Genomic DNA, 19,459 nt, shown 5'->3' on the forward strand with positions numbered 1-19,459 from the left:
CTTTTCAGTCCAAAAATCTCATATGAATTCTTCCCTCCCTGCCTTCCAGGTCTAGTTCATCCATGTTGACCTCTGACATTTTTCCTGAATGACTTACATGATGACATAGAAGGTAAACACACCAGAAAAATACTTACATGACCTGTATATTATAGTAATTCCATTCAGTAAAAATAAATTCAGAAAACACAGGTCAGAAGGTTAATATTCCTTACACTGTACTTTCAAGAACTAATTTTCTGGAGCACCTTGTTGCTAGTTCTCCACCCTGCTCCAAAAGACATAAGCATGGTAGTTATCTATTCAAAACTTCCCTTCACCTTATCTGTCCTTTGACTTTTACTTTGATGACTTCAGCCTGAATTGAAAACCAGTCTTAGAGAGATTAACTTTTTTTGCCTTATCTCAGACAGTTAAGGCACACAAGACTTTGCAATTTTGACTTCCTAGTTAAAATACCTTGTTCTGACTGCTACATCACCATGCTAAGTAGGATAGGAAGAGTCTGACTTAAAGTGCGGGAAGTTTCAGTTGAATACTGCTACTGGTATACTGGAAAAACTCTGCTGCAGATTTAAGACTGAACAGTCATTTAATTAACCAGCACAGCTGATCATCACTGATCAATACGTTTTCTTTGGCAAGATGCTGCACCTTTAACTGCACTGTTGCACTTGGTTTAAGTGAAGAATCTCTTTTTCAAGTGTTCTGAATGAAGTAGTTGCCTGAGGGGTAACAGATGGCCCTATTGTACTGGTTTTCTAACTATCATGTTTTAAAATAAGGTTTGCACTAATCCAAAATTCCAGCTGTATTTAAGTATCACAATATCATGGCTCTGTCATGTGGAGGCTGTCCAGTTGGATTCTCCTGATGTAAACAGATAGAATTTGCAGGTGAAGAGTATACCAGAATGGTTTCCACTTTATGACAAAACGTGCATCATTTTGGTCAACAGCAATCAAAATATTTGACGAACATGACACTCAGAAAAAAGTTTCTGAGAAAAATGCTCAGGAAGTAAAGTAGTACAGAAACCCATATAACAAAAATCACTCTATGATTACACATCAGCTGCTGTGTGTTTGCCACTCACCCCCATACCTGATAAAAAGTTTGACATAAGCATGTTTGAAGGCTTGCCCTAAGGAAACCCCACCCAGCTTAACTGTACTACTTGGTCTACCAGCATCATACAGCTTTTATTTTTCGGAACAAATAACATGCTCTTGAGAATATATTTTTTTTCCAAAGGAGAACATCACTATTCTCCAAGATTCATTCATAAAATAAATGAATTCTTACAGGTATAGAATATTCCTGAATACCTCCACCTTTTGTTAGAATAGTAAGAAAAGGTTACTCTCTTACTGGGGAGAAAATATCAGTAGCATTACAAACAAGCCACAAATACAGAGTATTTCTGAATTTAACTCATGCAGTTTAGCAGCGTTACATGTATGGAAATCACAGCCGTTCAGGCAGTGGATGCTTCCTGTGGCAGCTACTATTTCCAGTTGACACAGAACAAGAAGACAGAAGGGTATGTCTGTAGTTATGGATAATGACAACAGTAAGTACTCAGCAGCTATAGAATTTTAGAGGTATCTCTGGAGTATTTAACTATCAAACCATTACTAAACAGAGCAGTTTTGACATTAGAGATCTTCTATAAAATGAGAAATAACAGAAGACATCAGCTTGCACCTACCTACCATGAAGTAACCTTCTACTAACCTTTAGTCGGAATAAAATACTAAGTGCTGAAAACAATTATCAATTTAAAAGCTAATTTCTGTAATTCTGTGAATATATTTCTCTAAAAAAACTGACCTATTTGCTATATTAGCTTCACAACCTATAAAAGCACAGCTGAAGATCTAAATGCAAACATATTAACAATAAAATTAAACCACCAAATTTTTATACTTTAATTATGAAGCAAAAGCACCTGAGATACCACTATTTCCTAAGCACTGAATTCTAATTTTCATTATTAAGTTTATGTTTTGACAATGAACTGCTAGTTTTTGATTTCAATGCTTGACCCAAACGCTTATACATTTATTTAGGTAGTTTGAAAACACCCTACATTGGTATTAACAGAATAATGAAAGAGCTCATAACTTCATTCTGGTTGGAAGCAGAATAGGCAAGTATTCCATTTAATACCAATAACACTTGGCACATTCGGTGTTAAATTTCTGAAGCTTCTTACAGCAACCTCTGAAATGATAAACTGCAATTTGTCTCATCTTTTGCATACAGCAGGTCCAATTTATTAAAAATAGAGAATTAAGGTAAGCAGATAATTAACATATAAAAAAGATGAGACAGACAGTAAAAAGCTGTTCCTCAATTTTTGTTACAATTTCACAAGTGCCCTTAATAGTTGCAGCCACAGGAGCAATGCTTAGGGAACGAACAACAAGCAGCAGCAAAAAAACCCCTGAATTTTTATCAGTAAAAGACTTACCAAGAAGGGCAGACATATTCTGAAATATTCTCAAGAGTTCTGGTGTAAGACATGGACTATTCTCTAACGTCACTAACCTAAGAACAGATTAAGCAAAATTTTTCAGATGAACAGATTTTGACAGATGTAAACATTTTAGCTTCCAGAAACCATCTATATTATCAACAATGTGTAACAATTACCAGAAGCATACTTGAACAACAACAATCCTTACCACACACTCATCAGTACAGGCATGGGTCTTTCTAAGATAGGAAACAAAGAAAAACATCCTACTGTCTTTTTATAAAGACAACATAAGGACTGAAACGCAGCAGTGACACAAGAGTGTCTAAGCACTCAGCTTGGTAACTCAGAGAAGTTGGGAAGAGAGAGATATTTACAATGCAAGGACAACACACGTCATGTTCTATACCTTAAAGGAGCAGCTGTGATGGACCAGCTCACATCTTTACTTTTTTTTTGTTTGAAATGATGCATTGATTACCATACATTGTTTATAACAATTTAAAATTCCTGAGGCTTGAAGACAGTAGCTATAAATTAAGCTTGCATTTTAAAGACACAGCAAAAAATTCAATTTTTTCCTAGATCTTACACATGGGATAACCATATTTAAAGAATATGTCTGGTTATGTGAAATATCTTAGTTGTTTTCCTGCTCTTGGTTCAAGAAGCCATTAGAGTCCTAACGGTCTCTGCCAGCTCCATTCAGATTTCTCTGATGCTCTATGACATCTTAAAATACCATTCTTCTGCACAGACATCAGAAGAGCAACCTCAAGATCAGTATTAAAGAAAATATAGAAGTTTTGAACTGATATATGAAAAGGGCCCCTATCCTAAATTCTGAGAAGCTCTTGCACTTTGACTTGCTGCCACCAGCACTGTAACTCTCAGTTTTGCGGTACATAGAACATATCATTTGTAGATTAAGTATCTGTATTTCAAACACTCATTAACAATTTAGTTTAAAGGAATCCCTCACTGTTTTAAGACAAACTCTATGTATTCCTATTTTTAGAAGTATGTGCTGAATTCGTTTAGCAGTTTAACAGTTTTCCCCTCCTACAGCATCAGCTGCACCAGAAACAAATAAATTAAGCTCTTGATAAATGAGCAGAGTGTCATTCTTGTTTTATGTTCAGTCACCAAATAGTCTGAGATCTAGAAAGTATCTTCTACATTTTATCCTTGTAATCATGTAATCTCTTCCATCTCTGAGATCCACTGGGTCACTGTTCTCCTGAAGTCAAGCATGCTGAATTGTGAGTTTAGCATGCACATTATAGTGAGTCTAGACTTTCTGTCTTGCTGTTCATTATCACTACAGAATGGTATCTTCACTATCAAATGCCTGAAAATGAATTACACATTCAGCTTTTTTTAGCTGCATTTCTTTTATTAACTTCCCAACCTCCTGTCTTCTGAGAAAAGGTGTTATATAGGTGGTGTCAAAGTATGGTAACAACATACAAATTTTAATATTCAAAGCTTTTTACAATTTTCTTCTGGGGATACAAAAATAACTGTTTTAAAATTAGAAACAGATAGAAAACATTCTCACCACAGCTCTAAACCATCTTCCAGAAGATAGACATGTGGAGGCTGAGAAACATCTGTACTTAGTTGAATAACTGGAAGTAGAAAAGGATAGAGATTTTTGCTGTCTGCTCCCAATCCCTACAAAAATAAGAAACGTAAAATATGTCATAAACCTTAATTCAAGCATTTCAAGAATAGCACTGAAAAAGATCTACAATGCTGTTACATGCATTCAAGAAATCAAAGGTTGAACTTCCATCCATTTCATACAACAATAAAATAGTCTGATATTCCTAAGCTTTCTCTCAAAATGTTTTGAGAAGTTATGTTTTTTGAAAACAATTCACTTATCAATAGTCTGCAAGAAAAAACGATAAATTGACATTCCTAAAAACATTCACTGGTCATTCTCTTTCCTGGAAGAATCACAAGTTTAACAAATACCAAGTGACTAAAAGCTGCATGTTTTACAAATCAAGAAAAGGCCTACTCTTTGATTCTTATCATTTATGAAACCATTTGACACATTCTAATAATTAGGAGAAGGGTTTGTTTTTATAACTACACAAAGATTCACAGACTGATGACAGTGATTTCTTTTTTAAATGCTCCATGAGACTTGTGAACAATGCAGAGTAAATTGGGAGCTGCTGCCAATTACTGAACAGAATTACAAAATATTGTAATATTACTTCTTAAGAGAACTGAGGCTAGTGGAATGCTGAATTTGCATAACTCCTGTATTTTGGTAACAGAAAATTTTAAATTATTTGATGTTTCTAAGTTGTGACTTTTTGTGGATTTATCTACTTAAACATGCCTTAAAAGAAAAAGACTCTTCTACAAATTTGTCTCATCACTTGGTGTCTACCTTCACCAAGATATACCTTTTGTAAAAAAAAAAAAAAAAATCAATATTTTTAAGCTCCACAGGGGACAGAAACAAGAATTTCCCCAATTTGTTTATGGAAAAAATGCATTTCCTCTTCATTTAAAGTTATGGCACTTTTTAAAGGGTCTTTATTTCTCCTTTTATAATAGTATTTGCCTGTTTCTTTCTGCTGTTAACCTCTACAATAGCATCCTCTTAAGTCATGCATTTCCACAAGTTCAAGACTGCCTGTATATTAAATCTGCTTGGTACAGACACTGTCCTACATCCTAGGAGAACTTCTCTTGTTCTCTGCTATGCTACTCTGAGATGCAGCAGAGGCTGGAGAAAGTAGGGGGGCAGACAGTCCATTTAAAGAAGCAGTTTATAGCACAGATTCCGCAGGCAATATAATCACGTACTGTTTTATCATCAAGAAAGAACTGTAGGAGATACTGACAACATTTATGTGACTCTGATTCCTTACCTGGACAAGATGGATTAGGGTGGTTAGAATGGCACATCGTAGCATATTGTGCTCCTCACTCTGCTTCCAAAGGAGTGGTAAATACTGTACCAAACATCCCACGTATGGTCGTATCTAAAGTTCAAAACACAAACTGGTTTCTTAATATGTGAAACAAGACTAATAATTTATCCCAAGTACACTTTATGAAAAATACAAGAGCTGTTTTGTTGCAGTAAAAATACAAAATTTTGCTTAAATCTTTCTAAAACATCTTATTCTTTACTCTGTAACTGAAGTAACTTCTGACTGCTGATGAGTTTGAAAAGAACATACTATTTTTATGGTGACATTTGTGCACAGCAATCAGGCTTATGTAGTAAATAGGACAAAAAATATTTAAACTTGATAAGCAGAGATATTTTTCTACTAATATATTCTTCACTTAGACAGGATTCCTAAACAAGAGCATTTTTTAAGAACAGAAACAGTTCCAATAAAACAAAAAACCAAAAAAGCCCCCCAAAATAATAAACAAACAAAAAAAAGCTGAATAACCTCTGAAGCAGGCATTAGACTATATTACTTCCAGAGATTTGTCCTAGCCTACATTTTTTTTCTATTACGCTCTTCAATACTAAAAGGTTAATCTATTTGTCTTCGAAAGTATTTAACTAGTAATTAACCTAAACATATTCAAGGGTTCTTTCTCAACTTGTTTTTAATGCTGCTTCTCTAGCTGATCTAAACTGCAAGGAATGCAGTCAATGCTGTCATGTTGACTTTTTCAACACGTTCAATTTTGAAAGCTTCATTTAGCTCTCCGACAGGATTACTTATAGAAAGAGGAGATAAGCTCAAAAACATGCATTATCTCTGTCCGTAATACAATAATACTGAAAAAAAAACCAAACAAGCCAAACCCACCACAATAAAACCTGAGACAAAAGCAGTCATCTATTCATTGTTAAATTCTGCAAAACAATCTTCAAATTCTTTACATAAAAGCTGAGCATATACTTGAAAGGACTGAGAATTCAAAACATGAATTTGAAACCTTTTGTGAAATTATGGAGAGTGCTGTATAGGCAACTCTGACCTATATCAGTACCAACAAGAAATTACAGATTTAATTGCACAGTCCCTAGGAGTGCAAAGCATTTTCCTTCAAAAAATGTCTTTAGTATGCAAGATTGATTAAAATACTAGTTCAGATATGAGACAATTAGAATAAATCACAAATAAAAAAGAAAATTGCAAGAAATGCCACAAGATGTGGAAATCCTTCTATACTCTAAAAAGTGGTCAACACAAAAAATAGGTACTAACTTAAGAAAAGCAAGTTAACATTTTACACAAAAGATAAAAGAGAATTGAAAAGAGGACCAAGTAATGCCAACAGTCCAGGCATCTCTGACAACAATAACCAGTCTATCCATCGATGCCATTTTTCTTCCACACCAAGTCCTCCTCTATGTTCTTAGGACATAGCTAACACTGAAATATATATTAAAAAAATACCTGCATATTGACTCTTTCGATCACACAAGACAGAACGTGAAGAACATGCATTTTGGTGTCACATTGTGTTACTTCCTGAAGTAACTGGAAGAGCAGTGTAAACACGGACTCCAAGTACTAAAAGAAAAATAAAGAACTACAGATTAGACCATCAAAAATATAATTAGTGACACAAATTGGTAATATTCCTGTATGCTTAAACTCTAAGACATCCACAAACTTTGAAATACACTTACAAACTGTGCAAAATATTTCTCTTTAATTTGGAAAAGAGCACAGTAGCCAATCACAGCCCGAGCAAGGTAAAAAAATTCAGATATGTTCTCACATAACAGTTCGAACATCATCTGCTTGAAAATATACCATTTGCATATTTTGATAAGTGCAAAAATAATTTCACTGGTAAAATAGGCTGTCTCTCCAGAAGAAGCACTTTGTTAGAATCAAAGCAAAGGTATGGTCTTCCAACTTTTGGGCCAGTAGATAAAATTTAAATACTGAACTGAAAAAGGTATCTTAAAAATTCCAGTGTTCACAGTCTAGATGCACTCTACATTTTTGTTTGTTTTCTGGTGAGTTGAAATTAACATGGTAGTCATAAAGAAATGAGAAAAAACATCTGCTAAATCTGAGTGATCAAAATAAAGCTTTGGTGTACCTCTTTCCACTGTTTACTTAATGACTGCAGTAATGACCATGGTGAAGAACACAAATGCAGGAGAAGACAGTCTGCTTTTTTAAGGCACTACTTTAACCACACACTTGTATTTAATATTTTTAGGAAGGAGCAGGTTGGAAAGTACTCTGTGAAACAAGCATGTGTGAAAGCCACACTGGTGTAGAGATGTTTTTATTAGATACAATTTTATTATTTTCTTATCATAAAGAAACTTACTATCTGGTAATGCCCAGTATACAGAGTACTAAACATACTGCTATGAAGTTATAAAAGCCATAATGCTAAAACGTTCTGACCTGTATATCTATATATTACACATTAGCAACCTTAACAGCAGCAGTATAAGTATATATTTTGGTCTATGAAGACTGAACATTAACACAAACATGCACACACATCAATTGCTAAACAATGTAGTTCAAAATGAACATGAAAATTATTTCTTCCTGCTTTTCTCTATTGATTTATCTACTCTTCAGAATATATAAATGCTCTTACTGGTAAGAACTGGTCAGTTCTGAACTCAAAGTCATCTACAGGTAAACAAACATTAAGGAAAAATAATATATGTTGCAGATAGACACCAAGACGCAAATGAGCAAATATTTCATGGATATTCAAAAAATACAATGTGAAGAATTTGGTATTAAGTTTAGAATTGATTATTTTTCAGTAACTGAGAATTAAGAACTAATCAAACAGCTTTGCAAATAAGGATATTTAACTTCAGTGTCGTAGCTGTCTCAATACGGACCTGAAAGACAAAAGTCAAGAAGCATCATGCATCCATTAAACATTTTGATTACCCCCATAGTATCTGACAATGTCAAATCAGATGATGTTTCAGCAACTGAACAATTCTCTGTGTTCTATCATCCTCTAAGGTAGTTAGCCCATTTTCATTCACTTTCATTTTAGTATCCTTTAAATTTTATTTGGCACTGCTAAAGTGGTAGAAGTTGAAAAAACCACTCAGGCAAAACCTTCAAGAAGGACAACAAAGAATTAAACAAGAAAATAACCATCTAGACTGTGATAAAAACTCTTGCAAGAGAGGAGTTTAACTTGGAATTATCTCATGGCTTGCTGTCAACCAAGAAGAACAGAATCACATAAACACAGCAAGTTACTCTTCTTCCTGTAGACGTTCAGATGCTTAGAAAGCATTACATAAAAACGGTTGACACAAAAACACAACATGCTCTGCTAAAGCTGTCAGGAATCACAGAAATGATTGTTATGGCTCGCAATTACTAATACGTACCTACCAAAATAGCTAAGTTAATTCACTGGGTTTTTTGTGGGCTGCCAGCCCTGTTTCTTTAAAAATAAAAACAAAATAAACAATAGCATAACCAGCTTCTCAACGCCATCTCATCTGCTGGTAAACTGATGTTGCAGCTTAAAACCACAGATTTATACTCAAGCAGTTTAGCAACCAATGCCATTTACCATATCCTGCTAGCAAGTAAATTTAATGCCAAAATCACCATAGAATCACAGAATCATAGTAGATGAAAAAACCTTTTAGATCATCTAGTCCAACTGTCAAACCAGCACACCATCAGTAAACCATGTCCCCAGCTGCCATATCCACAAATTATTGAAACACTTCCAGGTGACTCCACCTATTCCAAAGCTTGTCAGGTCTTTCAGTGAAGAAATTTTTCCTCATGTCCAACCTGAACCTCCCCTGGTGCAGCTTGAAGCCAAGTCTCCTTGTCCTGTCACTGGTTGCCTGTGGGGGAGACCAACCTCCACCTAGCTACACCCTCCTTCCAGGCAGTTGTGGAGAGTGATAAAGTCTCCCCAGAGCCTCCTTTTCTCCAGGCTAAACACCCCCAGCTCCCTCAGCTGCTCCTCACAGCACTTGTGCTCCAGACCCTTCCCCAGCTCCATTGCCCTTCTCTGGACTCACTGCAGCACTTCAATGTCTTTCTTGCAGTGAGGAGCCCAGAGCTGGACACAGCACTCGAGGTGTGGCCTCACCAGTGCCCAGTACAAGAGGACAATCCCTGCCCTGGTCCTGCTGGCCACACCATTGCTGATCCAGGCCAGGATGCCATTGGCCTTCTTGGCCACCTGGGCACACCCTGGCTCATGTTCAGCTGCTGTCACCAGCATCCCCAGGTCCTTTTCTACTGGGCACTTTCCAGCCATTCTGCCCCAGCCTGTGGCACTGCCTGGGGTTGTGATCCAAGGGCAGAACCCAGCATTTGTCCTTGTTGAACCTCACACCATTGGCCGCAGCCCATGGTCCAGCCTATCCAGATCCCTCTGCAGAGCCTTCCTGCCCTGCAGCAGATCAGCACTTTTGCCCAACTTGTTGTCATCTGCAAACTCACCCAATCAATGCTGTATACTGAAGGGACTAGTCACAGAGTAACTGTACTATCTACACAAAGTATCCATTCATTTATAAATTACTGTAGGACATCTAGTAATTTTATCTTTATAAAAAAAAGATCGTTGCTCTTTGAATTCATTTTCCCACTGAAGTCATCATTTACTGAACATCTTTAGGGCTCATTTAATGTCACTTAATTATCTCCACAATTAAACATCACCACATACTCCCAGTAGTTTTTCTTTTGCAAGACACTACAGACTTTAAGGCATGATGTTATGAAATTCTCAATCACGCTTACACAAAGTAAGGTATTTCTATTTTATCTGTGGTTACAACAAATGGGTAATCCAAAAAAAATAGTTATTTATACTTACCACTAAGTCACGGTCTTGAAGCAAGTTACAAATTGCTTCATATAAAATAGGTCTCAAGTCTGATTTGAATTTTACAGAAATCCACTGTCCAATCAGCCATATTACTCGTCGGCGTATTGGTTTGTACCTTTAAAAGTAGGAGGAAAAAAAATTGCATTGATTAGCTCATTATACTAGATGTTATAGAATACTTTGATGAAAAAGAAATCCAAGGATCATGATGGAAATGCTATTGCCCAAAATAATTAAAAGATTTAGTCTGTCAAGATCAACTTCAGTGCAAAAACTTTTTTCATTAAAATCTTCACAAGAAGGCTCAGGAAAAACCAGTTTAGTCTGAAAAATACAATTTTCATCCTAAATGACTGAATCTCAAATATCTCCCTAGAGTTCATTCTGCACACAGCACACCAATTAAAAAAACAAAAATAAATGTTACATTTATTACTGCAATCATGGTGTCTACTGCTTTCACCACAGCTCCCAGCAATTCCCTTGACATTGTTTATGCTCAAAAATTTTAACTGGCAGAGGAGTTCACTTCATCAGTCTAAAACTATCCTAAGAATTGACATAACCTAATCTCGCACTACTGCCACAACAAGGGCACAAATCAAACAGTTTTAAAGTCAATGGGAAGAAAAAACCAGAAAAATGACTGAGAAAAGCTGCTGTTTTTCCCCACTGGTCAAATAACTCTGATTTATATGTTTAACTTAAAGATGTATAAAGTTAAGAAAGATGAACCATACCTAGAGAACTTTAACCAACATCTTGTTATCATAAATGTTGTTCATTTGGTGAATTGCTGTCTTGCAAACCATCAAGAGACCATTTAAACAGAAGTTGTTGAGGTTTCTCTATATTTAATAAATGTGTTTTATTAAACATTCCCATAACTATGAGATGATAAACAAAGAATATCTTCAGAGAACATGAAAGTTGTGGAAATGGCATATATAAAGCAGTTCATTAGACCGGAACACGAATCTAATGAGGAGTAACAGTCCAGTGTTGCCTGATGTTTACTGAGTGGCAGTGAAACACGAATAATGCATGCTGAAGCATGACTTAGACAAGACATTGCCTTATTGACACAACCTCCGATTTCTTCAAGAAACTGTGATGATACTGCTTTTTCTGCTCGCAGAAGGCCTGTACCTCACATTCCATCTTGTAAACGTCTAAGTATTAAAAAAACTAAGTGATTTTCTTGAGACTGGAGTTGGATAGTTTTCAAACCACTATCACATAGAGAATAGTCTTAAATATTACTGCATAACCTTCTTCTGACAGCAAAGATTTTCAGCTCTGAAGACAGCTATTGTTCAATACATACATCCTACCTGCATCTCTCGCTCTCCACAGCAGAAAAGATACAGCACGTTTTTGAGACTTTTTGGAGTAGGTATGTGTTTGGATTTTGTCTGGGTTGAGCTTTTTTGTCTGGGTTGGGTTTTTTGTTGGCTTTCGCAAGGTTTTTAGTTTGGTTTTTTTTTTGCTTGGGTTATTTTGTTGCTGTCGTTTTGGTGGGAATTTTTTTTGCGGTTTTTTGTGCATTTGTTTTTTAATAGTAAAGTTTCTAGGAATTCTTCTGCTCATAGGCACTCATTTTTGAAGTCCTTTTCCTACATTCACTGCTTCTGTGAAAACCTCAGGTCAGAACGTTAGCTTTTACAAAAAGAGTACACACTGACTAAGCACAGATCCACCTATGACTAAGCCTGGACCTCAATGAGAAAAGTAGAAAAAGACCACATTCCAAAATAAGGCAGCTTCTGCTGCAATAGTTATAAGACAATATCTTTAAGCAGTCTGGATTGCATCAGATATTCAAGTCAAAACTATTTTACTTTCTCTCTCAGCAGGAAATGTTGTTTAACAAATAAGTTATTGCAAAAAAAAAAAGTGTGCAGTAAACTACTTTCGTATTACAGAAAAGTTTCTCCCTAATGACTACAAAACTAAGAATCACAGGAAGTGATAAACCTCACAATTCACTCTTTGTAAAAATCTTTAGGATTTTTTTATTAATCCCATATTTCTTATACTGCTATGGTCATTGTCGATGGGTTTACTATCTATAGGTAACAAAAAAAACAGTGAAAACAACACTGCAAACTCCATGCTCACTACTGACAGCACATAGGTTTCCATTTCCAAACATCAAACAGTTCTTGAACAAAGCATGCTAATCACCATGGGACATTCTGTGGGACAGCAAATCACAGCCTTCAGCCCACTTTATCTGAACCGCATAGGTATCACCAGGGCAGCTGTAAAAGCAGCACTCCAGTAAACCACTAACACTGCCTTCCCTTATTGCTAAGGTGGTCTCCAATGACAAAGGCAGTAAAAGCAATTCAAGCAAACAGGGCTTCAAACTTCTGGACAATTTCTACTGCAAGCTTCTACCCCACAAGAATTTCATCCTGGGATATTAAAAATGCCCACCAAATGGTAAGATCTGGTGTCTTCCTGACTGTAATACAACTGTATCAACAACAGAGAACTTGCCAGTTTTCCTTATGCTGTATGGGTGAATAGCATAACAATGCCACAGCCAGCAAGTGCTCAAAGATATGACAACTTTATTTAGATTGCTGCAGGTGGGGCACAATAGCAGATGAACATTATTATACAAGATCTCTCATTTTTTCCTACTCTTCTGATACTTAGCCTAACTATTAAAGTACTTGGCCACTTGTAAATAGTAAGTGAAATCTTAGTAAAAAAATAGCATAATGAGAAAAAGAATAAAAACATTGGGAGACAGCAGGTAAACAACTGTGGCAATTATTCTTTGACACTAGCATAAGGTTATACATCCAAAGGTAAGTTATTCATTTTTTAAACAGTATATTGTAGTGGATAACAGGATCTTCCACTCTACGGGAAACAGAACTCTATTTGTAAATAGAGCATTTGAAAATAAAAGAGCTGAGTACCAACCCATTATGGAAAAATCATTTACAATTTATATTAGCTCCTAAGGGTATAAGAAAACAAATTAGTTCATGTTTCAGATAACAATTGCCACTGGTAAGATGAATTGCAAATGTGTAAGAAAAACACAGTAACAGTCTTCAAACACAGTGCTAGGTCACTGCTAGCAACTGTGTTGAGAAAAATAGGACATACTTATTTAGAGTCAAATGCTGATTTGAACTTGTCTGAGAAGGATTAGCATGCACAATAGTGGTCACTGTCCTTCCCCTGGGGAAAGAGTGAATTTGAGGAAAAGGGAGGAACAGTCTCTTCCAGACAGTTACAAAGAGCGACAGCTCAGTGCGTACTGAGATGCCAAAAACGATTGTTCAAAATACCCCATGATATCTGCTAAACAATAAGAGGTACTCCTGTGAAGGCCATCCAAGTGAGGGTGACCTTGGTGAGAAGGAAACACCACAGCAGATGGATTGTTTAAAACACTTCATGTAGAACAAGCCTGCAATCATTCACACTTTAAAACAACACCCAAATCCTTATTTCCCATCTTTATTACAGCAGACAAAATTAACAAAACAGAATTACAGAGGGCTTGTATTTAAACTATCAGAGATTAACAAATCACTATTTTGGCTAAACTACAGTTTTACAGGGACTATTTCCACAGATTTCAGTTGGACTTTGCTGGCTAGAGGACTCCAGTCTCTGGAGGCCTAAATACCTTCTTTTCAACAAGCAAAGGTGGTTATCCTGAGAAGGTTTAGTCAGCTCTGATGTGTGCAAGAAGACAGACTTAATGTAATTTTACAGAACCCTGGAACTATCCACCACTCAGTAATTTAAACATAAACTGTCAAGAACACTGTCACTTTTGTGACTGTTATCAGTTACCTGTATTCATTTCATACCTCTCTGCATGTAGTGGATATGTTTAAAAGCTGAATATTTTTCAACTCAGCAATTATTAGACATAATACCTTATCAGATTTGTATTAACAGATTGAATTTAAATGAAGGCACAACAAACCAAGGTGTTTACCTGTCATGAGAAACCTGTAGTTCTGCTAATAGTTGATTTTTAAACCATTGATCAAAATCCACACTATCAAATAGTTCATAAGCAGCCAGTCCAACCGCATTATACACTGGGGAAAAACAATAGTTATGCTTATTGTTTGCTTAAATGTTAACTTTTTAATACTAAATAATCAGATTAAATTAATATTAAAACCACATTTTGGTAACCTGAACATAATAGAGAAAACAAAACTAAAGCATATCTTTCTTTAGAAAGCTTAATCACCACAGCCCATGGTGAAAGGAACTGTGGTGGAAATTATTAGTAAAAGAAAGACACTACAGAAGAAAGGTTAGACTTTTGAAAATAGCTAGAAGCCATAAGAACAATGAGGCTCTTATTCTATCATCAAGGATAGTTCCTTAAGAAACAATTCCTTTCTTTTGCCATAAAATCTCCCCACTTGTAAAATGGACAGAGTATCTCCATGACAGCACTGAAGGTCATTTACTTGAGAGAGCAAAAAGAACAGGATAGTAAAGGAGATTGTCTAACTGCTTGTTTCAGAAAAAAGCCAGAAAGTATTTTTACATAAACATTTTCAAAAGTGAAGACCAACATCAACAGAAAGGAGAATTAAGATTTAGGTCCCACTTTCCAAACAACTTTAAAAAAACCTTGCCAATTCTTCAAGCAATTTTTAAGAAGGCAAACACATACATAAAAGTGGCTCTGTTACTTCAAATATAAAGTAAAACTTAATTTACCAGCGTCTTTAATCAGTATAGCATTGGTATTTTCCGTGTTGGTAGATCCTACAAGCCAAAGTTAAAATAAATAAAAAAGTCACTACAACAAGAAATGCAAGCAACTTTGCACTTAAATGCTTTAAGTAAGTAAGACATGAATTAAGACTGCTTTCACTGCTTTTATTTCATTTACAAGTTCAGTCATTTCAGTTTTGATGCTTTATTCAGTGAATATACTGAAATCAAATCTCTGCTTTCACACCCTATTTTTGACTTCTTTGGAGCTGAACATTTTTAATAGCAACATACACATAACTCAGAAGCAAATATTTTAAATGAACAAACTCAAAACCTGCAAACTGCAGATGACAGTGAACCACATTGTACCACATCCAAAATGGTCCTAGACCTGGTTCCCTTATTTTTTATATACGTTTGCATGTAAGTAAAGAATCATTCATATCATCTAGTACTTCAACAGTGTATCTCAATTTGAAAACATGAAGTGCCGAAGAAAGCTGCTATGGGCCTCAGGAGAGTTAAAGTTAAGGTATACCTTTTAGCACTATAGTGCTACAAACTCATGTAATTTTTTGAAAATAAATTAACTGCCCGTGCTGTTGTAACAAACCTTTTACTACTCCCCATATCACTGCATAATAAGCCATCCCAAAACCTATGTACACCAAGTATTTCACAAAGGGATTCTCTGAAGTCAGAAACCACCCTCAGAAAATTAGAATTTTATTTTAATAGAATGTAATGATGCTTTCTGATAAGCTCAAATACAAAATATTGTAAGTCAACTAGGACACAACCTGAGGAAACAATCTGACCTTGAAATGACAAGGGAAAAAAAGCCACTCCCACTTATTATCATTCCTGGCCATTACAAAACTTAGTTTGGGGGCAAAGAATCATAAAGTAAAACAGAAAGAAAATATGAATCATTCCTCAGCCTATGAATAATTCAGTCTTAGCACAGAAAATCCATAAATTTTTAAAGCAGATTCTTCAGATTTGGAAAGTCCTCTAGATTCTCCAAAGTGACAGCTGAACTTAAAACTTTTTCTTTTGAAGTCTTTTTTTCCCCCCCAAGATTTTGGCAGATGCAGGATGAACTGCCTTGCAACATTTGAACAGGAAGTTCCTGACATAAAACAACCTACTGAATGCATTAAGCTTGTGGATCACTATCAAGCCTGAAATTAGAAATGCCACAACATTTGTCAATCATCTAAAACAGTTATGATGAAAAGCAAAGAGACTTGAGGACTTCCTTGTCCTAGATACACAATGCATTTTCCTTAGGTTTAGAAATAATTTCAAAATATTAACCTGTCCTTTCAAAAATGCAGAGAACACACTGTATAAAGTTCGAATTTACCAGGTAAAATTGTTTAATAGTTAAGAGAGAATGTAAAGAATTCTACATTTTGTATGTCCTTTATTTTTAAAAAACTTACCTTGTAGACTGTGAACCATTTCTAGAAGAACTGGGGTAAGAGTCTGATTATATTCATGAAAAATATCAATAAAAAGAACTTCTGTACATGGCTGAAAAATTAAAAGATCTGGTTTAGAATCTATTAAACAATTAAAACACATTTTATGCTAGAATTTTAAGTGCTGAATACCTTGCACTGAAGGTCATAATTTGAAACACAATATGCTGTAGCAAAATTAGTGTAAGAAATACCACTCTTCACAGTACACATTGTGCTCAACATTAGAAAGAATTTGATGGCTGCATCTACATCAACCAGTTTGGCGGTAGAAGAGCAATGACTCTGGAGTGAAAGAGCTGGTGCTGCACAGCCAGTGACCATATTGCAGGTGTGTCATACAGCTTGTTTTTGTATTGGCTCTAGGTCAGTGACTTGGACTGAACACCCCTTTACAACTGGAACGCACTAGATACACCATGCTGGGTTATTTAGTTTTAAAATAAAAGTAATCCAGCAAATAAACTTTGAGATCTCTCTGCAAAGCAAACCACAGCAGTCACAGTTGGGAGATACACTACAACAGCATATTTCTGATCTGAACTAAATTAACTAATATAATGACTAATTAGTGAATGTAATTAACTAATAAGGATGTATCTGGAACTTTCTTCATTCATCATGTCCACTAACAAACTCATAAATGGTTACATCAGTTATAAGTTTAAAAAAGAGACAACTTCTACTGACTTTCACCAGACACTGCATAATCCAAATGGTGAAGCAAACTTCTTTTCCCTCCCTCCTAAAATATGAAAAGTGTAGTTTCCAATGTATTTCAACAAGTTTGAACATTGATAAAAGCACAAAGTTAAACTTTACTAAATCTAAAGAAACTTTAGGAATTGTTTCAAAATATTATCTCTCTTGGTTACAACACTGTCAAGAATCACATCCAGGAATGCTTACTGGGTTTCTTTCAAATTGAGACACTTACTCTGAGACTGTACTTCCAAGAATCTCCTCCAGTCTCTTCTACAGCTATTATTTCACAAAGAAAAGAAAGAAATATCATTTCAACTACAGTTCAAACGAAGTTTGGGTAAGAGGGTATTATAGACTACTCTTGTTGTAGTCTATAGTAAGAGAAATCTCTTGTTGTGAAAACAACATCAAAAGGGAATTTAGACATTTTTTTGCCCATGTAAAGACTGCAGGAAATCAAGTGGCCAATATTGCAGCAGACAATTTGTAGAGACAATGTGGATATGAATCACTTATATAAATATCTAATAAAACTACAACCAGCTATACAGTGTATTTCTTACTAAAGCTTTCTGGATCCTCTTCCCACATGGTCAATTCTTCCTTTGTCAGTAGGAAATAGTGAGTGACTAATCTCCTACATATTTCCATTAGCGTTGGGTATGTGAAAAAAGCTGTCTTTATCTTATGTGCTTCAAGAGTTTCAGGACTGCTGTCTGAAATAAAACATGAAAATTTCAGATTACAATTAAGTGGCTTAATGATCAAAAACTAGTCAAGTTAGAAAGGCATCAATTAATGAAAAATTCTTAACATCTAAGAAAAACAGGAAAAATGTATTTTAATGGCAGACTTTGACTTTCAGGTGGTAAGCAGGTTTTTAAGCAAGTAATCTATTCTGACACATACGAGCATGTTTATGATATTTTTTTCAAATTCATAAACACAATGCTAATTGTTATCTAGTCACTACCACATGCAAAAGTGAAAGGTTGAGCTGTTTTTTTAAATTCATATATACAGCATTTGAAGTTTCAAAATGAAACACAGTCTTACAAAGCAAAACATATGAACTACTTTATATTCAACTGCATCTCCCTCCACTGTGTTTCTGTATTTCACTGCACTAATATTAGTTAATTACAGAAAATACATCATTTTATCAAACATATCTAATGGGAAAAATACAACATACTAATTGATGAAAATAAACCGAACTCTATACCTCAATACTCTTTAAAATTAGTTCAGTGTAAACTAAAACAATCAAAAAAGAGAAGATATTTGTGCTTCTTTTGCATTTAAAATTCCTTTGGCACACCATTATTTACATACATTAATACTTTTAAAATTAAAATAACTATTAGCATTATAGAGACAGTCATTTCAATAATTATTAAAACATTAATAAAGGAGTTAAACTGTTGGGTATAGCTAGCAAAATGTTTCTCAGGACATAAAAAATTATATTAATTCATAGTAGCAGTACCTTCAATATTTTTGGATGGCTTGTATGCATAATTTTTGACAATCATCTTAATAAGATTCATGCATTGTACAATAAACTGCTCAAATACAACTCCTTCACCAGCTTCTGTGAAAACATAGCTTACAGAGAATTCCAGTGATCTCTGAATCAAAGCAGTGAATGAGAAAGGATGTTGATCCAGGAAGTCCAAAAGCTTAAAAAAGGAAGCAGAAAACCACTAATCAAAACACTATGAGTGCAAGACTTACTAAATGCTTTAGTAAACTAGTTATCAAAAAGAAGTGCCAATTTTTATAAAATTACAGAAAACTGAACACAGACAGGAAGTTAGGAAGATATCAGTATCAATGGTTAATGAAGCATAATTTAACACCACAGTTCATGATTTGGGTTCAAAATTACTTTTTAAATATGAGGAACAATACCCATTTTTAAATGGAGCAGCTTGCTAGTAGTAAATAAAATGTATCAGCCATACTTAAAACAGTGAGTATTTCAGCAGATAATTCTACCTATTACAATTAGTGCAAGAAGAAAAAGGCATGAGATATATAACTTCCCCCCCAACACCACCACTACAGTACAAGCACTTGCTTCTTTAACAGCTTTTCCAATGATTGGTGTAAAATACACTGCTGGAATCCTTTAATCTCCTTTAGTACTGCAAAAATGCCTAAAACTAAATTCTTCCATCTGTATTTCTACAGGGGGTAGACTATCTATTAATCAAGTTTACTTTCTCTTCAGGTCTGTGAAAAAAGA

The 19,459-nt window shown here is 35.1% G+C and overlaps 1 protein-coding gene across 1 annotated transcript in view; it reads right to left on the reverse strand.

The window, feature by feature from the left end:
• Nucleotides 1-19,459, reverse strand: part of IPO11 (importin 11) — an 83,683-nt gene that overhangs the window by 37,837 nt on the left and 26,387 nt on the right. The window contains exons 11-23 of the mRNA XM_085043379.1: nt 18,698-18,890; nt 17,772-17,924; nt 17,441-17,484; nt 16,465-16,555; nt 15,017-15,064; nt 14,271-14,376; nt 10,283-10,409; nt 8,279-8,312; nt 8,057-8,097; nt 6,880-6,996; nt 5,380-5,493; nt 4,044-4,159; nt 2,477-2,553 (exon numbers count right to left, since the gene is read on the reverse strand). Coding sequence (XP_084899505.1) covers nt 2,477-2,553; nt 4,044-4,159; nt 5,380-5,493; nt 6,880-6,996; nt 8,057-8,097; nt 8,279-8,312; nt 10,283-10,409; nt 14,271-14,376; nt 15,017-15,064; nt 16,465-16,555; nt 17,441-17,484; nt 17,772-17,924; nt 18,698-18,890 — 1,261 coding nt within the window. The remainder of the gene's footprint in view (nt 1-2,476; nt 2,554-4,043; nt 4,160-5,379; nt 5,494-6,879; nt 6,997-8,056; nt 8,098-8,278; nt 8,313-10,282; nt 10,410-14,270; nt 14,377-15,016; nt 15,065-16,464; nt 16,556-17,440; nt 17,485-17,771; nt 17,925-18,697; nt 18,891-19,459) is intronic.

The sequence above is a fragment of the Lichenostomus cassidix genome, chromosome Z (assembly GCF_008360975.1).
Source record: "Lichenostomus cassidix isolate B80296 chromosome Z, HeHo_3.0, whole genome shotgun sequence".
Classification (NCBI taxonomy): domain Eukaryota; kingdom Metazoa; phylum Chordata; class Aves; order Passeriformes; family Meliphagidae; genus Lichenostomus; species Lichenostomus cassidix.